Source organism: Trichoderma breve, assembly GCF_028502605.1.
Source record: "Trichoderma breve strain T069 chromosome 7 map unlocalized scaffold00008, whole genome shotgun sequence".
In the NCBI taxonomy this organism is placed as follows: Eukaryota; Fungi; Ascomycota; class Sordariomycetes; order Hypocreales; family Hypocreaceae; genus Trichoderma; species Trichoderma breve.
In genome coordinates this window covers 29,263-48,068 of record NW_026611594.1, presented here as the reverse complement: position 1 = coordinate 48,068, position 18,806 = coordinate 29,263, and the positions used below count along the sequence as shown (strand labels likewise).

The following is an 18,806-nucleotide window of genomic DNA, read 5'->3' as shown; positions in this document are numbered from 1 at the left end:
ACCTCCACTACAAAGTTTTACGGCAGTCAACACGACAATACTTTACAAGGAAACGAAAAAGAAAAGAAAAGAAAAAAAAAAAAAAAAAAAAAAAAAAAAAAAATTGTTGGAGAGTAGTAAATGTCTGTATTGAATAAGAACTTTGGGAAGTGTAGGGTGGGTGATGTACGTGCCTGTATGTACCTTTGTACCTTATCTGATAAGACAAGCTTATCGCGGCAAAGCATATCTCCGATCCGATGAGTTTTCCCAGGCACCGCCCTCAACACCATCATACCGAGCTCCAACCTCTAGTAGGCAAGCTCCTCACTGCTGCATCGCGATAGAATTGCACGGCCGGTCCATTGCCGCTTCTTCAGCCACCCCCTGCCGATAAATATTTCCTCGCCAAACATCCCACATCATGACTGGTCGAGGTGGAGGCGGCGGTCGCCGCGTCTTGCTCCCGCCTATGTAAGGCTTCTTCCAATTGACCATTGTTGCGGAACTGCCAAAGCTGACTCTGCGTAGCAACATGATTTTCAAGCTCCTCCAGAACGTGAGTACATGATTCAATCGACTCCTCCCTTGATCCCATACGACACTCGCACGATATCGGTGGCCGCGGGCCCTGCGTGACGGAACTGTTGCATGACTGGACGGCGCACGCGTTTGAAACGTCTCCAAGCAACTCGTTGGCGAAGCGTCAAGTCACTCGAGAGAAATCCGTTCAAATTATGAATCTGGGCATTGATTGCCAGGCGAATATTTGAATACACGACCTACGACCTTCAATACCCCCTCCACGATGCCACATCGAACCAACGACCTCTCGACGACCAAGGGCTGTTGCGCACACGATGGATTATGTTCTGACTTTTGTTTCATTAGAATGCCACAGTTAGTGTCTGGCTGTACGAGCAGCTGTCCATCCGTATCGAGGGCAAGATTCGGGTTAGTAATATCAATATCAAATGTTGCCTTGATTTCCCGGGCTAATGCTGGATGTAGGGGTTCGACGAGTTTATGAACTTGGTCATCGATGACGCTGTGGAGGTTAAGCAAATCACAAAAACGAACGAGAAGGAGACAAGGAAACCGCTGGGTAAGATGATTGAAGCATTTATCCTCTTGGGCTCTACACGTTCCAAACCAGCTAACGCAGCCACAGGCCAAATCCTACTGAAGGGCGACAACGTCTCGTTAATCCAGAACCTGTCCAACTAAAGTGCTTTTTTATATTAATTCTGATACTATGTAACTATGGAGTTGCGTTACTTTGCAATGGGATACTCTTCTTATGAATCACGCATCAAATCTGGGTAGCAAATACACAATGGGCTCGGCATAATGAAAATTGATTCAACCAAGTAGAAGCTACCAATCTGTATCTGGTGAAGACGAATGAATGCGATGGTATGTATGTTATGCTGCAATCCGTTTGCATTGTGCTGTAGATTCCGAGGTTGAGATATTGCCGATGTTGTGCCGACCGCCACCATTTATGTCGACTTTGCTAGACGAGGTGACGATTCTTCCCATTCGCATCTTTCTCTCGCCCGTAGAGACCCAAGTCCAGCCTTTCAGACAGGCATGTGCAACGCGCGCTGAAATGCGCGAGTTTATGGACTATGTCCACAGTGCTTTCTACGAGGCTACCGGGTGGAGGCGTGACAATTCGTATGCAGCGCTGAATGCGACGACAGACGGTGATTTCCCCTCCATGGCTATGCTATTCTGCTATTCATGAGCTCTCAGCTAACATTATAGCTAAGCTCTGCTGAATTTCAACACTCCTCGAGGTCTTCGATTGACTCTCTCGGCCCTCGCAAGCCCCAATTTTGCCACCTCTTACCAGCTGGGCTCTGTGGGCGTGGTGGATGGCTCCATCTCCTACCTATTCTCTTCCGTTCCTCTTCGAGTCCTCCTGACCCCTCAGTCCGAAAACGTTCCGCTCCCCGATCTTCTTCGATCCTATCGCCCGTTGACGCCGGTTGCTCGACGAGATGTCCCCTCCCTAAGACACCCGAACGATACGGACAAGACCAATGAGTCACTTCTATATGGCAGACTATATCTACCGCGGTCACAGTTAGAGGCGCTCCTGGTGAGGCGACTATCTCCTGCCTTGCAGGCACAGTTCAGCGCGGTATCGGGTCAGCACCTCAGAAATGGGGGCACTGCATTGGGATTGCTGCAGTACGATGTCGGAAGTTATGCGCTTGAAGGACTCGCTTCCACGGATGGCGGACTGCTAGGGTTCAGAGGAGTTTATAATTTTGGAGGCGACTTGAGTAATAAAAAACACGCCCAGCAATCGGCCACATCTACTAGTGACAATGGGAACGGACACGGCAGCGGCAATGGAGACAAGGAGAGGATATATGGGCGATTTAGTACCGGTGGAGAGATCTACTACGGCACTCTCAACAAATCTGGAGGCATAAGCATAGGTGCGAGATTTGCGACGTTGCCGGATCACAAGGGAACGCCACTTTCTGCCACTCTTACGCTGAATCCCCTCATGGGAAATATTGCAGCCAGCTACGCAGTCATGGCTGGGAAAGACTGCAGTCTCGCGACCCGCATGGAGTTCAACATCTTTAGCTACGAAAGCTCTTGGGCCGTTGGTATGGAGTTGTGGAGGAAACCATTTGCTCGATCCGTGGCAGACGTAGACACTCCCTCTGAAGGTGTCTCTGCAGCGAAGACGCCGATTCCGAAGCCATTTCCCACTTCGAAAGCGCCTACCAGCATTGCAGACGGAAAAGAATCTCGACCGAAGATTACACCCGTCACACCGGAATTGGCCTCAACATCAATGCCAGCCGAACGGAGTTTTAACGCGAAGCTGGAGTGGAGGCTCGACGACCCAGCAAAGCTGACAGAAAAGAAGACTGGACACAAAGTAAACGCGGGCAATAATAATTTCAAGTCAAGAGGTGGTAAGAAGAATCTCTCTAAGACAGGGCAACCTGCTAAGAAGGTAGATAAAGAGGAGGTTGAGAGTGAGGAGAAGGAATATGCTGGGGTCGTGAAAGCGAGACTGGACCAAAATCTCCGGCTCGGAGTGCTGTGGGAAGGACGAGTAAAGTCGCTGTTGTTCAGCCTCGGCAGCGGGATTGATCTGAAGATGATGAACAAGCCGTTTCGAACGCTAGGTCTCGAGGTTCAGTTCTCATCTTGATGCGCTACTATGAGTGCAACCAATTAACAGGGCTCTGCTCTGTGAGACTCAATCAAAATATCCACGATATCCATGTCTACTCAAAGTGAAGGAATGTCCCGTGCAGAGTGATGGACCAGCTATTTTCTCAAAAATCGGTTCTAATTCCTCGCCTTTATTGAAACCCGCGGCTGAAGATGATCGTCTGATCGGCGGTTTTCTTGGCGGACATGACCGGGCTTAACTCCGAACTCCCCGCGGATTCTGATACTTCGGGTTAGTATTTCCCATCACTCTCACGCCTTTCTCCGTCTAACGCTGCTGTCAAAGTAGAACCGCCGGTGTCTATGACCGACCACAGAGGAAAAGCAGAATTCATAACGCATAGCAGACAGTTCCCATAGGCTGCATGGGTCGTCAGTCGCGGAGGCGGCCACCGGCATGCTCGCTTTGCCGGATCCGAAAGCTGCGGTGCAATCGCGGGTCTCCCTGCTCCAACTGCTCGATCCGTGGAATCCCTTGCAACGTCGATGGAGCAGCTCCCGTTCAAGGCATTGGGATTCAGGGCGTCAGTGAAGCTGTTCTGACGGGTGGGTCGCAGGAAGCTCTCAATCGGAACCACTTGGCTCCCTCATTGCTGCTGTCTTCTCAGCTCCAGCTTGTCACAGCAGACGTGCTCGGCATTGAGAATAACTGCTCAAGCCAGAAAGTATTAGTGAGTTCTTCACGATGTTAATGCCTTGGTGAGAGAGTGTGATCCCTGTTTCAACAAAGGCATCAGGTTCTCGTTACAGACGCGGGATATTAATCGTTACCCACCTCTTGTAGGATTCGTTAGCCCCTGCTCCCATCACTTTTCGCATTCGCTCTATCCGTGCCATCACCAGTCCTTCGTTCTTTGTTCTGGATCCTGCAAGCTCTCCTCCATTGACTGAAGATGTTAAAGTCAATAAGTGCATATGCCTGCCTTTGAGAGGAGACGCTCATGTTCTTCTGGACAAATTTATCAGAGATGTCCTTCATTTTCATTACATATTCCATAAACCTTCTCTACCCTCTGTGGTAGATCGATTCTATGATGCCGTGGAGCATGGCCGAGTTGTTGATATCGGTCAATTGATGATCATGCTGGCGATTTGCTGCAGCAGCACACACACGTGGACTCGATATGATAATAACAAGGGCCTTTTCAACCGCCCAGAAGACGCCAACTCACAGACTGCAGGGTGGCTTACGACGGCCCTCGACGTCATTCATCATGCTCATCTAGCAGCGCATGCATCCATGGCATGTGTACAAGGCATTATTGTTGTCTTCTTTATGATATGCAGTTTGGAGGGCATTTCAGCTCGTGCCCGACTGCTTCACGCCCAAGCAGTCGCAATGGCCCAGGAGATTGGGCTCAATTTTATCGACTCTCCAACCAACAATAGTCATTCCGTCAAAATAAAAAAGTCCACTATTCAAGCTGAAATCGGCCGTAGGATATGGTGGTATCTTACAGACACCGACTGGTGAGCCCTCTTTTTTTCTGTCGTTTTGGATGGTACTTACAGCATCGCGGCAGGATGCTCTCTAGATTATCAGTTCCTCAACAAGGGGCATATACAATATTACCTAGCCAAATGGCAGTACGAAAGCCTTGCAATGCAAATGACGAAGACATTATCGAGGGTCAAGAAATTATTGACCGTCCACCAGAAGAGGCCACATCTGTGTCGTATCTTCTTCAACGAACTCGTCTTGCCGAGCTCTTCTATAGCCTCGGTGGCCACGAGAAGCCCATGAATTGGAACCCGGAAGAAGCAGACTACGGGAAGATCATGGAGGCAGATATGAAGCTGCGACAATTTATGCGAGAATTGCCGTCATTCTTCCGCCTTGAAAAAAGCGGGAGCCTTTCCAAGCTGCCACCGTCGGATATCCGGCGTTCGTCGGACATTACGATCCAGCGATACATGCTCAATATGATATTCTATGGTCAGATCTGCAAATTGCACTTACCATATCTTGCTCAAGGAACAATAAACCCCGGCTTTGCGTATTCGCACGACTCTTGCTTGAAAGCGGCACAGCGCATCATCTACATCGAGCACAGAATGAGAGCTGAAAACTCGACATTCGTCCTATTTCGCCAGCGTATGAACGTAAAGTTCCGAAGCATCTTCATTGCTTGCGTTGTGTTTGTGCTGGATGGGTGCTTAGCCAACAATCCCGAAGGCAGTACAACAGGGGGAGATGCGACAATGACTGACGCATGGAGGATTTTATACGAAGCAAAAGGACAGTCGCCATTGGCATCTGAATTGTTGCATCTATCAGTTCAGATATTGAGAAAGTACAGAGCATCACATCCGGCCCTGGAAGCTTTGAAAAAGGAGAATTGCAGGAGAGACCCTACGATTCTAAGTCAAAACGGCCCCGTGGATATAGCAACAACGGAGAGCAGCAACATGGCGATCGATCGGGAGCCCAGGAGGGTAGATATTGACCCAGACACCATTGATCTGGATAAATTGTGGGAGACACTCCAAGGTCGTGGAAGGGATTGGAATAACCTCTTCTGGAGTCTAGGCCCTCCCCTGATATAGCCAACGGCTGGAACAGCCTCGTTGGGAGAAACTTGCCACATTGGCTGGCCAACCCCTCTTACAAAATGTGTTGACGATATCGGTGACTGCACTACAGCAAATGAACAAACAAACCACGGGCCACCAAAGGGAAGAATGTATTGTCAGTGATTAGCCAATATTTCTTTCTCTATAATTCGATTCTAATCGATGAGCGAACTTTTGTCTATTACAGCTCGGACAACAATGCTCCAATAAAGCAGATCCAAGCCGGCACATCAGTCGTCAGCGTCCTCACTGTATGCAACTGGATCCAGCCAGACATTTCGCCTTGTGCCAATTCCGGGTTGGAAAGAATCCGGTCCATAATCGCGAGCACCTGCTTTACTATGAGCCACCTTTACGGAAGAACATGTTGCCAAAATTCCTGTAACTTACAGAGTTTCCAAAACCGAAATGAATGAGCGTGAACACGAGACCAGCAATCGCCCATCGCGAGGCTGCCTTTGCTTTAGCCTGACCCTCTGCTAACCCCGACGTATCCCGAACAAGGGCCGATCGGATTCCTGAAGCAATCGTCACCGCGCTGAGAGAAGTGATTCCGATGAAACCGGGCTTGAAAAAGTCCTTGAACCATACTGCAACCGCGGGTCCTGGGTATGCTGCGTTTGCAAACGGTATCACTGTGATCCAAGCACCAAGCGCCATGCCGACATTGAGAGAAGTCGAAATCACCGGAATCAGCGACCTCGGGGTCGTACGATTCGTGGATGGTGTCTTTGCCGTGCTGGATGCCATTTTGCAAGGAATAAGAGAGTTGTCTGACGGTGTTATTGTTAGTGCTGATTTGTACGAGAGGCGATTTGGATAGCTGAGGGAGTAGCTTATTTATAGTCTTGAACAAGTGGGAACCGCGTCTAGAATACGTTTTAGTGAGATGCAATAATGAACCACCTGGTGACTAATGATTGGCTTTTTATGTATCTTACATATGCATGATTACGGAGCTATTGACTCGTTTGAGGCTGACAGACGATTCCCGCAAAAAGATGTAATTCTCGACTGCGACGTATGTACAGTATGTAATGTGTACTTGAGCCGCTATTTCCGCACTCATGCACCTGAATGAGGGGCGTTATGTTACTGAACGGGCTCTTCTGCGAATAACACTGTTAGTCGACATAACATCTTCGATACCACTATTTCCGCTCGAATAAAATTGAAGAGACGGCAATTGATTCATTCATTCAAAGCAAACATCGGTTTCCCATGACTTGCCTAGAGAATACGCAGTCACAAAGGAGTGATGAATGTCGCCAACGGTTATAAAGTAGAGGATAAGGCAATTGCGCAAGACTCGATATATGTACATTATACCAAGATCCATCCATCTTTCTAAGCAGAATGCATTACATGTTATGGAAACTTAGTCCACTGCGAGTTACCCGGTATAAGGAAGAAGACGTACATTTCGACTCTATCGTCGGCTACCTAGGTAGAACATGTTCATTCTGGGTGAATTAAGGAAGACAGGCATTTATTGTAGTTCTCATATTGAAGAGTCGGAATAAGATATTATCACGACGGAGAGCTATGGGCGATGATCCAAGTTGTCATCCCCTTGGGCCACCGTTTAGAGGAAACCAACAGCGGGACTCATGCAACATTCTGCGCCTCAGGAGTAATCAAAGGAGATAGCAGAGAGCAATTGGATAAAGAGATCCATAGACACTAACTGGTGAGTAATATCTCACCAAAGGCAATAATCACGAACTCTCACATATCTTCAATTTCCCTAACTGAGCAGACCAGAACGGCGTGATGGAACACCTGGAGGGTTGCATCCTTAATGCCGCCATCTCTCAAGTTACTGGACATCAGTCACACCGCATTTATGATAGGTTAATAAATTTGCATAATAGGAGCGTCATGCATTGTGATCCAGTGACAGACCAGAAAGAGGTAATATACTCGAGTGAACTTGGAAACTAATTTTGAAGCCAATGAGGCACCATATGAGGCTTTTGGTATGGTATAATGTTTAAATAAACGTAAACAAACCATTAATTAGTTTCACAAACAGTTGACGAAGTGCAATCGTTGTAAACAGCGGCAATGGATAATGGCCATTGAGCATCATGTCCTTCACGGATATTAGATTTGCCGCATAGCCTACTTAGATAACCAACACACTTTAGATGAATGATTCCATATGTTACTTGTCGTATCATTAGGCAGAAGCACGCCAATTCTCTTGGCTTGGTGGAGAAGACGCCGTTGCAACACAAACCCATGATCAGCGCAACTGTGCCGAGTGCTTACGAATAGCCTACACCAATTTCCCCGCTCCTGGTAGCCAATTCAGGAAGAAGTTGAGGCTAGTCTGCATATATGGTAGACTGAGATTGAAGGCCGTATAAATACAGCAATGCGCCCTCTGACGGAACTGATACCGCTTCAATATCAGAATACGAACATCGCAGGATTCTGCCGCCCATGCTAAACGATGGCTAGTCAAGACACACTTCGGCAACCCCTCACTCTTACGGATGAAGATCTCAATCTTACATTCCATGCGACTTACACTGATACAGTCAATCCTTTCAAAGTTTCCGTAAAGCAGGCCTTCGTGGAGCAAACCAGACTTAAGGCTTCATTGACTCGCTTCATCGATACAGAGTTTCAGCCTCCCAACGACCAACCCGAGTATACCGATGGACCTCCCACTCACGCCGCCAAGACAATTGCTTCTCACTGGGCAAATGTATATGACTGGCGAGCTGTCGAGGATGATATCAACACTCAACTGACACAGTTTACGACAATTGTCCATACACCCCAGACGGCATACAAGGAGCCTATTCCACTTCACTTTGTGCATCATCGTTCCCCTCGTCCCGATGCTATACCACTTCTCTTTGTCCATGGCTGGCCCGGCTCATTCCTCGAAGTCGCCGAAATAATTCATCTGCTCACACATCCATCCGATGACTCTGCTCCAGCTTTCCATGTAGTGGCGCCGTCCATTCCTGGCTACGGCTTCTCGCCATCTCCGCGCGCACCTGGATTCGGATATCGCCAAGCCGGCGCTGCTTTCAACACCCTAATGCAGCAGCATCTCGGATACAAACGTTATGTGGCACAAGGTGGAGATGCTGGAGATTTCATTATCAGATATGCGGCAGTGGATTTCCCCGACGCTGTTGTGTCCTTGCACTCCAACTTCTGGGTTGTTCCACCAACCGACGAGGATCTTCAGAAGCTGAAAGAAGGAAATTCTACATCTGAAGAGGTTGAAATAATTAGACGACTAGGCGGTTTCTCTAGCAAAAGATGGGCGTACGGACAACTTCATCAAACACGGCCGTTGAGACTAGCCCATGCAATGACCGACTCACCAGTGGGGTTGGCCATGTGGATATACGATGTATTAGTATCATGTGTCGAAGAGGAAAACGTCGCCAGGATCTGGACGTCGGATCGAGTCATTACATGGACCATGATGCACTGGATTCCCGGCCCTTATGCTGCGTTTTCACTTTACAAGCACGGTGCAGCCGATGGCGCCATATCTATGTCTGGAGTTGAAAACCTCCCATACGTAAAGCAGCCTGTGGCTATCAGCCAGTTCCCACACGATATCTGGTATCGTACTCCGTTGGAGTGGGCAAAGAGAAATGGTAATGTAAAGTGGAGTGCTGTACACGAAAAAGGAGGGCATTTTCCTGCTTTGGAGACACCGGAAGTGCTGGCCAAAGATGTACGGCAGTTCTTTGGTAATGCAGAAGAGAGCGGAACAAAAGTCTTTAAGTAAAATGACACGTTGGAATAAGTGAATACTAGACAGAATAGAGAGCAACATAGACCAGTGATAAGAATAGCTCCCTGTACCCTACACCTCGAAAGTTTTATATAGGTAAAAAAGGAGCCAGCGAGTTAGGCTATATGTGCATTGAAACACATGAAGACTCTTTCGAGATAAATTAGGATTCACACACCTTTGGCTTGAGAATATAAAGAAAAGAAAGAGGAGAAAGAGCAAACAAAACGACCTGGCGAGAATAATATTGGCGTTTGTTGTAGATCAGGATGGCGATAGGCCGGGCGTCGGTCTTGAGAAGCCGAAGACGATAAGGGACAGATCATGCTGCTGATTGGTATGATAGATGAAGGGAAAGAGGCGCTCAAGTGGGCGAATTAATCGACTTCTCATGCCACCGTTCTGTCATACTTCTTTTGCTAGAACACAGCATGGAGGCTTTTCAAGCTCGTCATCGAGAACAAACCTGCGTCCCGTGTCAAGTGGATAGTCTCTAGTCGAAATTGGCACGAGGTCAATGAGCAGCTGAGATTTGCCGCAGGAAAAGCCAAACTTTGTCTGGAGCTGGACAATGAACTTGTCTCCGCTGCTGTCAACACGTACAATCCAGTATCGAGTAGATCAAGGCACAGTTGAAGATGTACCATAGCCAAACGCTATCTGCCGTTCAAGACCACCTGGCCTCTAACGCGAACGATATGTTCCTCTGGGTGGCCTTGGTTTGTCAGGAGCTCAAGAAGATCTCACGAAGCACTCAGGAGAATTACAATATTAGTTCATTAGAGTTATATACTTAAACTTGCCTTCTACATGTCACATACGACCATAGGTAGAGGAAAATTCGGGGTCCCGTCTGCTCCCCCATAGACAAGCCTCTAACCGGCAGATTAGTAGTTGAGTGGGTGACCATCAGCGAACACCGGCTGTTGTATGTTTTTCATGTTTTTTTATAAAATATATTTTTGCTATCTTATGGCATATATGGATCTTATCTCATATGATTAGTTCTCATACGCCTTGATCTGGTGATATACAACAAGCATAGAAGCTGTTGGAGTCATTTCCACCAGAGCTTGATCCACTTCATTGGCGCATGATGGCGCGAATCGACAGTTCCAAAAGTGCAGACATGTGTAAACGCATCCTCGCCATTGTGTCGGTCGTGTATTGGCCAATTGCCTTGGAGGAATTACCTTCGCTCGAGAAGGCATTGGGAAATTTCAAGTCGCATGATTTTTCAGATTTTGTTGAGTCATGTTGCTCTCTCCTGACTCTTCAAGATGGGGTCATTTACTTTGTGCATCAGTCCGCCAAGGATCACTTGTGTGCCAAAAAAAAAAAAAAAAAGAAAGAAAGAAAGAAAGAAAGAAACCACGGTATATATATTATTCCCCTCCGGCGACTAAGAGGCTCACCACGATATATTCTTATGGTCGCTAGTCGCATTGCGCAAACTAAGGTGTGACATATTTTGTCTGTACTATCCCAGATTCTTGGTCAATCATCTTGAGCAGCTAGTACCAGATCCGGTGTCCTCTATACGGTACCCTTGTGTCCACTGTGTTTACTACATTTGCGCATGCATCCATGGGGTAAAAAGGCCATATATCATATGAGCGTAATGACAAGGTCTAAATTCAGATATGAATTGTGATATCAAAAAGAACCTGTAAAGCCAGCATTATACTATACACCGTTTCTGAACTTCTCTCCTGCCCTCCGCACCTCTATCCACATACTGTGACATTCGGTGATTTCCTCCCTTTTCGAGTTCAACACCTTACCCAGCCTTTTTTCAAGCTTAGACTCGTCCTCAATGTCATCATGGAGGTACTGTAGCTTTTGCGATAGGTACTCGTTGTCTGTTACAAGCCTGGATGCGGCCTCTGCAAATTATGTCGTTAGCTACTCTAAACTAGACGAGGAAGAAAGTTCTTGTATAACGTATATGCGGCTTTATAGTATTATTACTCACTGTTGACATCCTCAATAGCCGTTGCAACCTCTAGGGAATGATCGCAAAGATCGTGCATATTGTTTTGGAGTGTTTTGATGCTCCCTAATAGAACCGTTTTCGTCAGCTTCAGGGAATGAACCGCTAATTGGACGAATGGGAAAAACTTTACCGTCTGCTTCGGAAAACTTTTGCTCCTGTTGTTTGCTTTCATCGGAGAGCTCGTCATATCTTCTTTTCAAGTTTTTAAGATCCCTCTCAAGCATTTCTCGACTGCGGAGGATATCGTTTTTAATGTTGAATGTGCTTGCTAAAGCATCGCTTATGCCTTTCATAACTGTAATGCGATTTGAGTTAGCTATCGCTCCTTGGATATGGGCTTTTTTTATCATCTTACAGCTCCAGACAGGTGTGTCTTCTGAAGGGGCTGTTTGATACTGACGGTCCAGATCAGTGGCTTTCTGCTCCAGAGCTGCCATTTCATTCTCCATTTCCTTAATTTTCGCCCCAACTCTCATGTGCCACTCTTCGTCTGACATTTTGGCTCTTTCCCAGTGTTCAGTGAGCCGTTTGACCTCTCCATAGTTTCCGCTTGTGTTGACTTTGAACTGGGAGGCTTTTAGCACACGCATTCATCTACTTGCCTGACTCTTCCATCTTTCAAGTTGCCAACTGAATTTGGCACCGCTAGCGCACAATGATCGGAGAGATGCACTCACTTCTTGGATATGCTGGTTCATTGTAGCGCTCTGTTCCGAAAGATTACTTGCGTCTCGGCTCAAGTCTTCAAGCCGATCAAGTAGCTCTACCAGGGCACTTCTTGGATCCTGGTTGCCATCCTGGGCTAGCGCATCTAGGCGAACTTCAAGAAGTTTTATTGCCGACTCCGCAACTAAAACAAGATGCTCGCCTACGCTTGGTTAATAAGTCGTGACCCAAGAAACCATGGTTAGCTGTGTACTCGCCAATTTGTGGCAAGTCGTGAAGAGCGACCTGTTTGAACTCATTACAATTTTGGTGTATCTTAATAAAGACTTCAAGAGCGAACTGTGAAGCGTAATGTTAAATTGGGAGAACGCACAGCAACTAATCGTGACGATTCTGCTTACATCGTACACGGATGGATCCCTCTCAAGAAAGATCTGAAGCGCCCCTCGATTGAACCGATTCTCAAAATCTGGTGAGTTTCCAGGAAGGCTAGTACCGTCAATTATGGCCTGTCTAAGAATCGTGAAGGACCTAGGATTAAGTTGAATGCTCATGGTCCCGTTTTCGGCATCCTTGAGAAGGAATGATCCCGTATTTGGAATTTGTAGTACAGTGTCCATGTTTCAGGATGCGGACGAATACCTCTGTGTGATAGATGAATACTTGATTGCTAAACGGTCAAGAAATAATGAAGATGATGTCGAAGAGATGCAAACAGAAAGACGAGCTTTATACCTGGATTAAACCAGGGGTGAGTGGCAAAGTCTCGAAATCAAGATCGGGCGGCAGCCCCGTCCACTCACAATAGTCCAAATGCATGTGGTACTAGGCACAAGCTGAAAGATCAGACTATTGACACGCAATATTTTAAACTATCTATAGGCTGCATATGGCTGCAGACGGGGGAAATACGCGAGGATCTGGCCGTTGGTGCTGGCCGCCACAAATTTTCACGATGTGATCCTGTTCTAACTCAAGAATCGTTAGGCAATGGGATAGTTCGTTTTAAATAATTAGGAGTAGAGAACAACTCTTTTGATATAATTCGAGGATTGAAAGAGTGATAAATTTAATCACAGTTATAGGAATACGATTATTCATGACCTGGTTCAATTTATACGGCTCTACAAACTAATTAAATCAGAGGTTAAAACTACTTGACCTATACTACCTCTTATACTTTGTGTTTACTCATATTTATAGCTCACATCACAAAACAATTCTACTTCTACTCCGGTTAGGCTGCTTGTGTCTATCTCATCAGTGGACAATCCCCCTCTTGCCAGGCTGACCGTCCAGTTCGTAAAAGGAGTCTGTGCCGTATAATCCTGAGCCAGGCCGCTGTCACCGTCACAGGTGATTTGATCGTCGCGAGATGGATCAACCTCGTAAAGAATCGTACGGGCATCTCCGGTAAACGAGTACGTCGCCGACGCCGTGGGCTTGTCACGCGGAGGTGCAAGATCCATGAAGCGGCCAGTGGTCTGCAGAGCGAGACGAAGACATCTGCTGCTAGCCGTGGTCTTGATTCCATGCAGATGGACGCGCACACGCATAAGTCTAACCCGGAAGAAGCCGTCAAAGGTTGGGTGCGTGGCGGGAATGGAAAATTGAAACCGGCCATCCTGCCCCAATTCTTGAGCCACGCCAGACAGATTCATGCCCAAAGCCTCGTGGCCAAGCACGAACGACTTTCGTTGTATTGATGCCTTGGAGCCGAATGCCGAAATGGCGCTCTGGAGACGGGCGGCATCTGCAAAATAATCCACGACTGGCTTGACGGGAGACAACTTGACAGGAGGGTGCGGATCAAGTGTGTGGTAGTTGTAAGCGTTGACGTACGAGTTGAAGTCAACGTAAACAAGAGCTCTGACGGAGAGAAGACGGTCAAACATTGCCATTTTGAGCACGCTGACCAGCTCATTGTTCTCCGTAAATCGTTTTATCATGGCCTCGATAGCCGGGCGGCTCTGCGTTTGCTGCCGGAGGCGCAATCGTACCGTAGCCAGCTCGTCACCACGAACGACGACATTGACCCGAGATTGCAGATATGTCTTGCCGTGGACGACAAGCGAGCGCAGCGCGAACAGATACTTGTCCTGGTTTGGAATCCCCAGGTTCTGAAACTGGCTCTCCAGCAGGCCAACCTGAATATCAAAGATATCCCACTGCGCCGTTGCGTTGAGAGCATCGAGTTTCATGTCCCCTTCCTTGAGCGCGTTGGGAAGATCGAGGGCTGCCTGAGCAGTCTCGATAGCAGCAAACATTGCCTTGATAGCGGTGAGGAGCTCACCAAGTTTTGCAAGGATTGGTTCGAGCTTTTCATATATCTCCTTGATCTTGGCAACAATCTCCTTGATCTTCGCAATAGCCTGAGCAGCCTTGGAGGCAGTTCCAACAAGACTGGCTCCCGCAACTGCAACTGCTGGAGCAGCCGCACCTGCAGTAGCAACAGTAGCTGCTATGGCTACACCTACTTCGATGAGGCCCATCAGGATACCTTTAGCTGCTGCAATCTTCTGATCCTTCTCCCAGCTGATCACGTCTCCTTCGAATTGCTTGCTGGCTTCGTTTACTTGCTTTTGCGTCTTCTGAAATTGCTTCTCAGCGTACGAGTGCGCCTGCACAGCTTCATCATAGCGCTTCTGCGCCAGACCGGAAAGGAAGCCGTATTCTTCCAGGGCCATGTCACTCTTCCGGAGGAGATCAGCAGCCAGGTAGACCCAGCTTGTCGCGCTCCGCTCCTCAGACGTATACTCCCGAAAGCTATCCTCAAATGCCTTTGCGGCCAAGAGGCGAGACTTGAGAATCTGCTTGGAGGCATAAATGTTGAGGGAGGGCACGCTGGAGATCATGCCAGAACTGTCATCCGACGCGATGCTGTTGCGGAGTGATTGGGCTTGGCTGCCCAAGAGAGAGCCCCCGACTGTTTTTGTAGCCGCACAAATCCAGTTCAAAATTGACAATGATAGTTTGGGGTTCTGATAAACCATTGCAGCAGCCATGAGATACTGGAAATTCAGTAGACGCGGAAAATTGCTAGAGAAAAGTCAATGTTAATGGCTGAATGCAAGTGAGAACAGGGGACATGAAAAGGTCACTTACTCCGTGGTAAAAGGAATGCTTTTGAGTGAACCATCCTCATTGATGAGATTCATCCAATTCTCACATTGCATTTCCATCTCAGGCCCAGTGGACATCACCTCATCTTTTATTCCTGCTATTCCCGTGCCGCTTGAGGTATACGAGATACCGAACGCGCCATCGGGAATGGACACGGTCTTCTGATCCTTCTGGTCCATATCCCCAACAAACTCGACGCGGAAGTGCTCAGGCAAGATTTGAGCATTGATCAACAGGCGTGAACCTCGGTTCAAGCGCATCCGAATTGCAGGGCCAGATTCCGCTGCCGAGAACAGAATCTGACGCGCGGTTATGTTGCAAAAGAAAGTATTTTTGCCCATAATAGGGATTGTCTCGGCGATGATGAGAGTGTCGCAATAGAGCGATATGCGTCGTGGAGGAGTTGTCTGACCCTTACTGGCAGCGGCGAGATGCTGCAGAACTTGGTCCATGTAGAGGACCGGTGCTCTGTAGTATCCCTAGCAATATAGGTCAATACCTGGGTATTCATGACGGATACGCAAACTTGCTAGATGTAGCAGTGAGAGCGTTATAAGATTTGATCTTTACTTACATTGAATTTTGTGATATCGTAGTACTGGAAGCGTATGATCTCTTGTGCCAGCGTCTTCTCTTGGAGCGTCAAGCTCTCGAAAGCAAAGGTGGCTGCATTCTCGATATCCATGTTGAAGTATGCCAAAAAGAATAGCACTGATTGTAGAGAATAGAGTGCAAACTACTATGTCATGTTGCGAGCATTGTAGATACGCGGAGCATTTCAGCCTTTTATGACTCAAGTTAGCATAAACCGGAGCCTGTGGCATTCGTAGGAGCAATATCTCGTCCATAATGGGATAACGAAGACCTACTCAATGGCTTCACATTTGGCAACCAACAATTGGTCAAAAAAAGGCGGAGCCAAGGCATATTGTTCCTAAAGCTCAGCTGAAAATATTGGTCCGGCGGCTGCATGAGATCTATCCAGGGCCAGAGCTCGTTTAGCTGTTTTCTTATGCGATATTTGACATGGATTAAGCGGCATCGCACCGCTAGTTGTACAACTAGGCCGGCATATCTCACGAGTCCAGTCCCCTTTCAGCTACGGACAAGGGAGCGGCCCGCGTCAATCCACTCAATAACCCAAAAAGCCAGCCAGCCACTGAGGCCAATAAATTCGTTTGTTGCATCTCAAAAAAGCCAAGATATACACTATAGCCAGTAGTTCATGTTTACCGAATGCGCAGGAGACGGCACATTGCAGCTGAAGCGACGTAGTCTTCAATAGTATATGCAGGACTCTAGAAGATTGGCCACTTTCAGAGAAACTTGCCGTTCGACTATTGATCTCTTCCGCCTGTATGATCATAAGATGTATAGTCTACTCAACAGAAGACATGTCATCTTTTTACGAAAAACGGCTCTTCTGAGAGCTATATAAAGTATATTATACGACACAATATTTTCGATTTGAACAAAGCAACAGAGCCCACGATACTCATAGAACCCTGACTGATCTATACCACTTTATCACCGCTGCCCATTGTCACCATGTCTATAACTACCACTGAAACGTTGCAAGATGAACAGCTCAAGGGTCCCAATGATGCTGCCAAGATCTTCCTCCTTGGTGGTGCCCCCCAAGAGAGTGTGGAGAAGTTGGATCCCAGCGACCCTGCAGTAACTTTTATCTTGAACTCTGATGATTTCATCAATCTTCAGAAGTATATTCGTGCCTGCACAGCACTTCCATCCACCGAATCGCTGTTTGAGGCCGAATACTCTCGCGAGAACTTGAAAAAGTTCTTCGCAGAGGATGACACTCTCTACAATGTAAACTAGCAACGTCCACCCCGCAAGTATTATAGACAGGTTATTGACTCTGGGTTCGTGTTTTTAGTTCATGAAGGAAGTCCTGCCTAGGATGCACAAGAGAGCCAACGACTTTCAGATCAACACTATTGAGCCTATGATCACTCTTGGAGGTCGCATCGGTAACTTTGCCAAGGACTCTGGAAGATTTATGGATAGGCTTGTCAAGAATCTTGAAGTCATGGGTCAGCCAGGAATGGTCAAAGGAGTTGCTCAGTTTGACGCAGCAAAATACGATGCGGAAAAGACACTCGATCGCCTAACTGACCATGCCAAAAAGGTTGAAGTTGAGTGTAAGGAGATGTTCGACAAGCTCACTGCGGTAAGTGGAATAAAAGAGTGCCCCTGGAAGCCTGAGGCACCCAATGGAGACTGCGAATATAAATACGGTCTAATGCATTAGTTTAGTTCAAAGTCGCCACGGAAACCCAAGATCTTAAAGATATTACTGAAATATCTAGACGCCTCAAGAAGATCATACCTAATGATGAGGCTAAGAAAAGCAAGGTCCAGAAGCTGCTCGACGATGCAAAGCGCCTCGTTGACGAAGCAAAGAACATGCTTGATGATGAGGTGCGAAAGGCTCGAGAGCAAGGCAAGGCAAAGTGGTACCGTAAGTATCCATTGAATCTACACAAGAAGAATCGAGCCGCATTTGTTGCAGATGCTACTGGTTTCAAGTTGCTAATATTATGGAAAAGACTTTATCCCAGTAGTGGGCACGATCATCTTGATCATCGACATTGTCAAACACAAAGGTTTGATCAACAGTCTTCGAGAACTGAACGACAGATATGAGCTGGCGAAGAAGAAGGGAGACAATGCCATAGAGTCTATCACCGCAGCTTCTCGTAAGTACACGCCTATGGTAACTTTGCTTGATGGTAATTCGGACACTGACTTGTACTTGACTATAGATCAGCTCGATTCGCTGATGAGTGAGGTCCAAGGCGTGACAGATACTATCGACAACGCCATCGCATCAGTGGACAAGATGCAGAGTGAGTCTCTTCTTCAGAGTTCAATATCCATACGCCCTGCCCACGCAAAAGCTAAATTCCTTCTACAGAGACATTTAATAGTCTTCAAGTTATGTTCCAGGATATCAAGGAAAAACTCGAGTACACGACTAGCGATCTCGGTGATGAGAACATCAAGAGCTTCAATTTTCAAATAGAGGATCTCCGAGATGCTGCAGTGACCTGGAAGCGTGTCTATATTCTTGCTCAGGTCTTTCAGAGCACTGGCCTGGTCAAAGATGCAAAGGATGCGCCTGTACAAGTAGGGCCGATAGCAGAGAAAGAGTCAGGCTAGTGCAAGAGAAAGGGATTGCGATTGGAGAATATTGCAGTGTAGAGCCAGTTACTCAATTTTTTTTTAGTTATTCACATAATGAACTGACTATTTATTCTACTTTATTAGAGAGGGTAACATCTTGATAACAAGACCTAAAGTTACGGATCGCCTGACAAGTGCTCTAGTCCGCTCTCGCGCCCGTATTGGTGGATCAGAAGAGCTTCTTCGAGTGGTTCCACAAAAGAGATAAGTAACATTGAAGTACCCTTCTCTAATAGATTGCTAGAGTAGGCGATATCCTTGGCTTGCTATGAATAACGG

General features: G+C 47.2%; 8 protein-coding genes across 8 annotated transcripts; 5 read left to right on the top strand and 3 right to left on the bottom strand.

The window, feature by feature from the left end:
• Nucleotides 1-403: 403 nt before the first annotated feature.
• T069G_11118 (LSM domain-containing protein) lies at nt 404-1,206 on the top strand (the record flags this gene model as incomplete). The annotated part of the gene is made up of 5 exons (XM_056178324.1): nt 404-453; nt 511-538; nt 871-933; nt 991-1,084; nt 1,151-1,206. 5 exons carry the CDS (start codon nt 404-406, stop codon nt 1,204-1,206), a joined length of 291 nt encoding a protein of 96 aa, XP_056023198.1.
• A 385-nt stretch (nt 1,207-1,591) lies between these two features.
• On the top strand, nt 1,592-3,166 carry T069G_11117 (mitochondrial distribution and morphology protein 10 domain-containing protein; the record flags this gene model as incomplete). Its single annotated transcript, XM_056178323.1, has 2 exons — nt 1,592-1,688; nt 1,755-3,166. The coding sequence occupies 2 exons, from the start codon at nt 1,592-1,594 to the stop codon at nt 3,164-3,166; spliced, it is 1,509 nt and encodes a 502-aa protein (XP_056023197.1).
• A 388-nt stretch (nt 3,167-3,554) lies between these two features.
• Nucleotides 3,555-5,736, top strand: T069G_11116 (fungal zn(2)-Cys(6) binuclear cluster domain-containing protein; the record flags this gene model as incomplete). Its single annotated transcript, XM_056178322.1, has 3 exons — nt 3,555-3,860; nt 3,974-4,659; nt 4,713-5,736. The coding sequence occupies 3 exons, from the start codon at nt 3,555-3,557 to the stop codon at nt 5,734-5,736; spliced, it is 2,016 nt and encodes a 671-aa protein (XP_056023196.1).
• A 208-nt stretch (nt 5,737-5,944) lies between these two features.
• On the bottom strand, nt 5,945-6,513 carry T069G_11115 (uncharacterized protein; the record flags this gene model as incomplete). The annotated part of the gene is made up of 2 exons (XM_056178321.1): nt 5,945-6,094; nt 6,154-6,513. The coding sequence occupies 2 exons, from the start codon at nt 6,511-6,513 to the stop codon at nt 5,945-5,947; spliced, it is 510 nt and encodes a 169-aa protein (XP_056023195.1).
• Nucleotides 6,514-8,221: 1,708 nt separating this feature from the next.
• T069G_11114 (alpha/beta hydrolase fold domain-containing protein) lies at nt 8,222-9,529 on the top strand (the record flags this gene model as incomplete). Its single annotated transcript, XM_056178320.1, has 1 exon — nt 8,222-9,529. One exon carries the CDS (start codon nt 8,222-8,224, stop codon nt 9,527-9,529), a length of 1,308 nt encoding a protein of 435 aa, XP_056023194.1.
• Nucleotides 9,530-11,221: 1,692 nt separating this feature from the next.
• On the bottom strand, nt 11,222-12,817 carry T069G_11113 (uncharacterized protein; the record flags this gene model as incomplete). The annotated part of the gene is made up of 7 exons (XM_056178319.1): nt 11,222-11,421; nt 11,511-11,594; nt 11,662-11,826; nt 11,887-12,097; nt 12,209-12,342; nt 12,404-12,536; nt 12,599-12,817. The coding sequence occupies 7 exons, from the start codon at nt 12,815-12,817 to the stop codon at nt 11,222-11,224; spliced, it is 1,146 nt and encodes a 381-aa protein (XP_056023193.1).
• Nucleotides 12,818-13,384: 567 nt separating this feature from the next.
• On the bottom strand, nt 13,385-16,005 carry T069G_11112 (uncharacterized protein; the record flags this gene model as incomplete). The annotated part of the gene is made up of 3 exons (XM_056178318.1): nt 13,385-15,236; nt 15,303-15,799; nt 15,895-16,005. 3 exons carry the CDS (start codon nt 16,003-16,005, stop codon nt 13,385-13,387), a joined length of 2,460 nt encoding a protein of 819 aa, XP_056023192.1.
• Nucleotides 16,006-16,868: 863 nt separating this feature from the next.
• On the top strand, nt 16,869-18,503 carry T069G_11111 (uncharacterized protein; the record flags this gene model as incomplete). Its single annotated transcript, XM_056178317.1, has 6 exons — nt 16,869-17,150; nt 17,218-17,511; nt 17,598-17,802; nt 17,891-18,040; nt 18,107-18,190; nt 18,259-18,503. The coding sequence occupies 6 exons, from the start codon at nt 16,869-16,871 to the stop codon at nt 18,501-18,503; spliced, it is 1,260 nt and encodes a 419-aa protein (XP_056023191.1).
• Nucleotides 18,504-18,806: the final 303 nt, after the last annotated feature.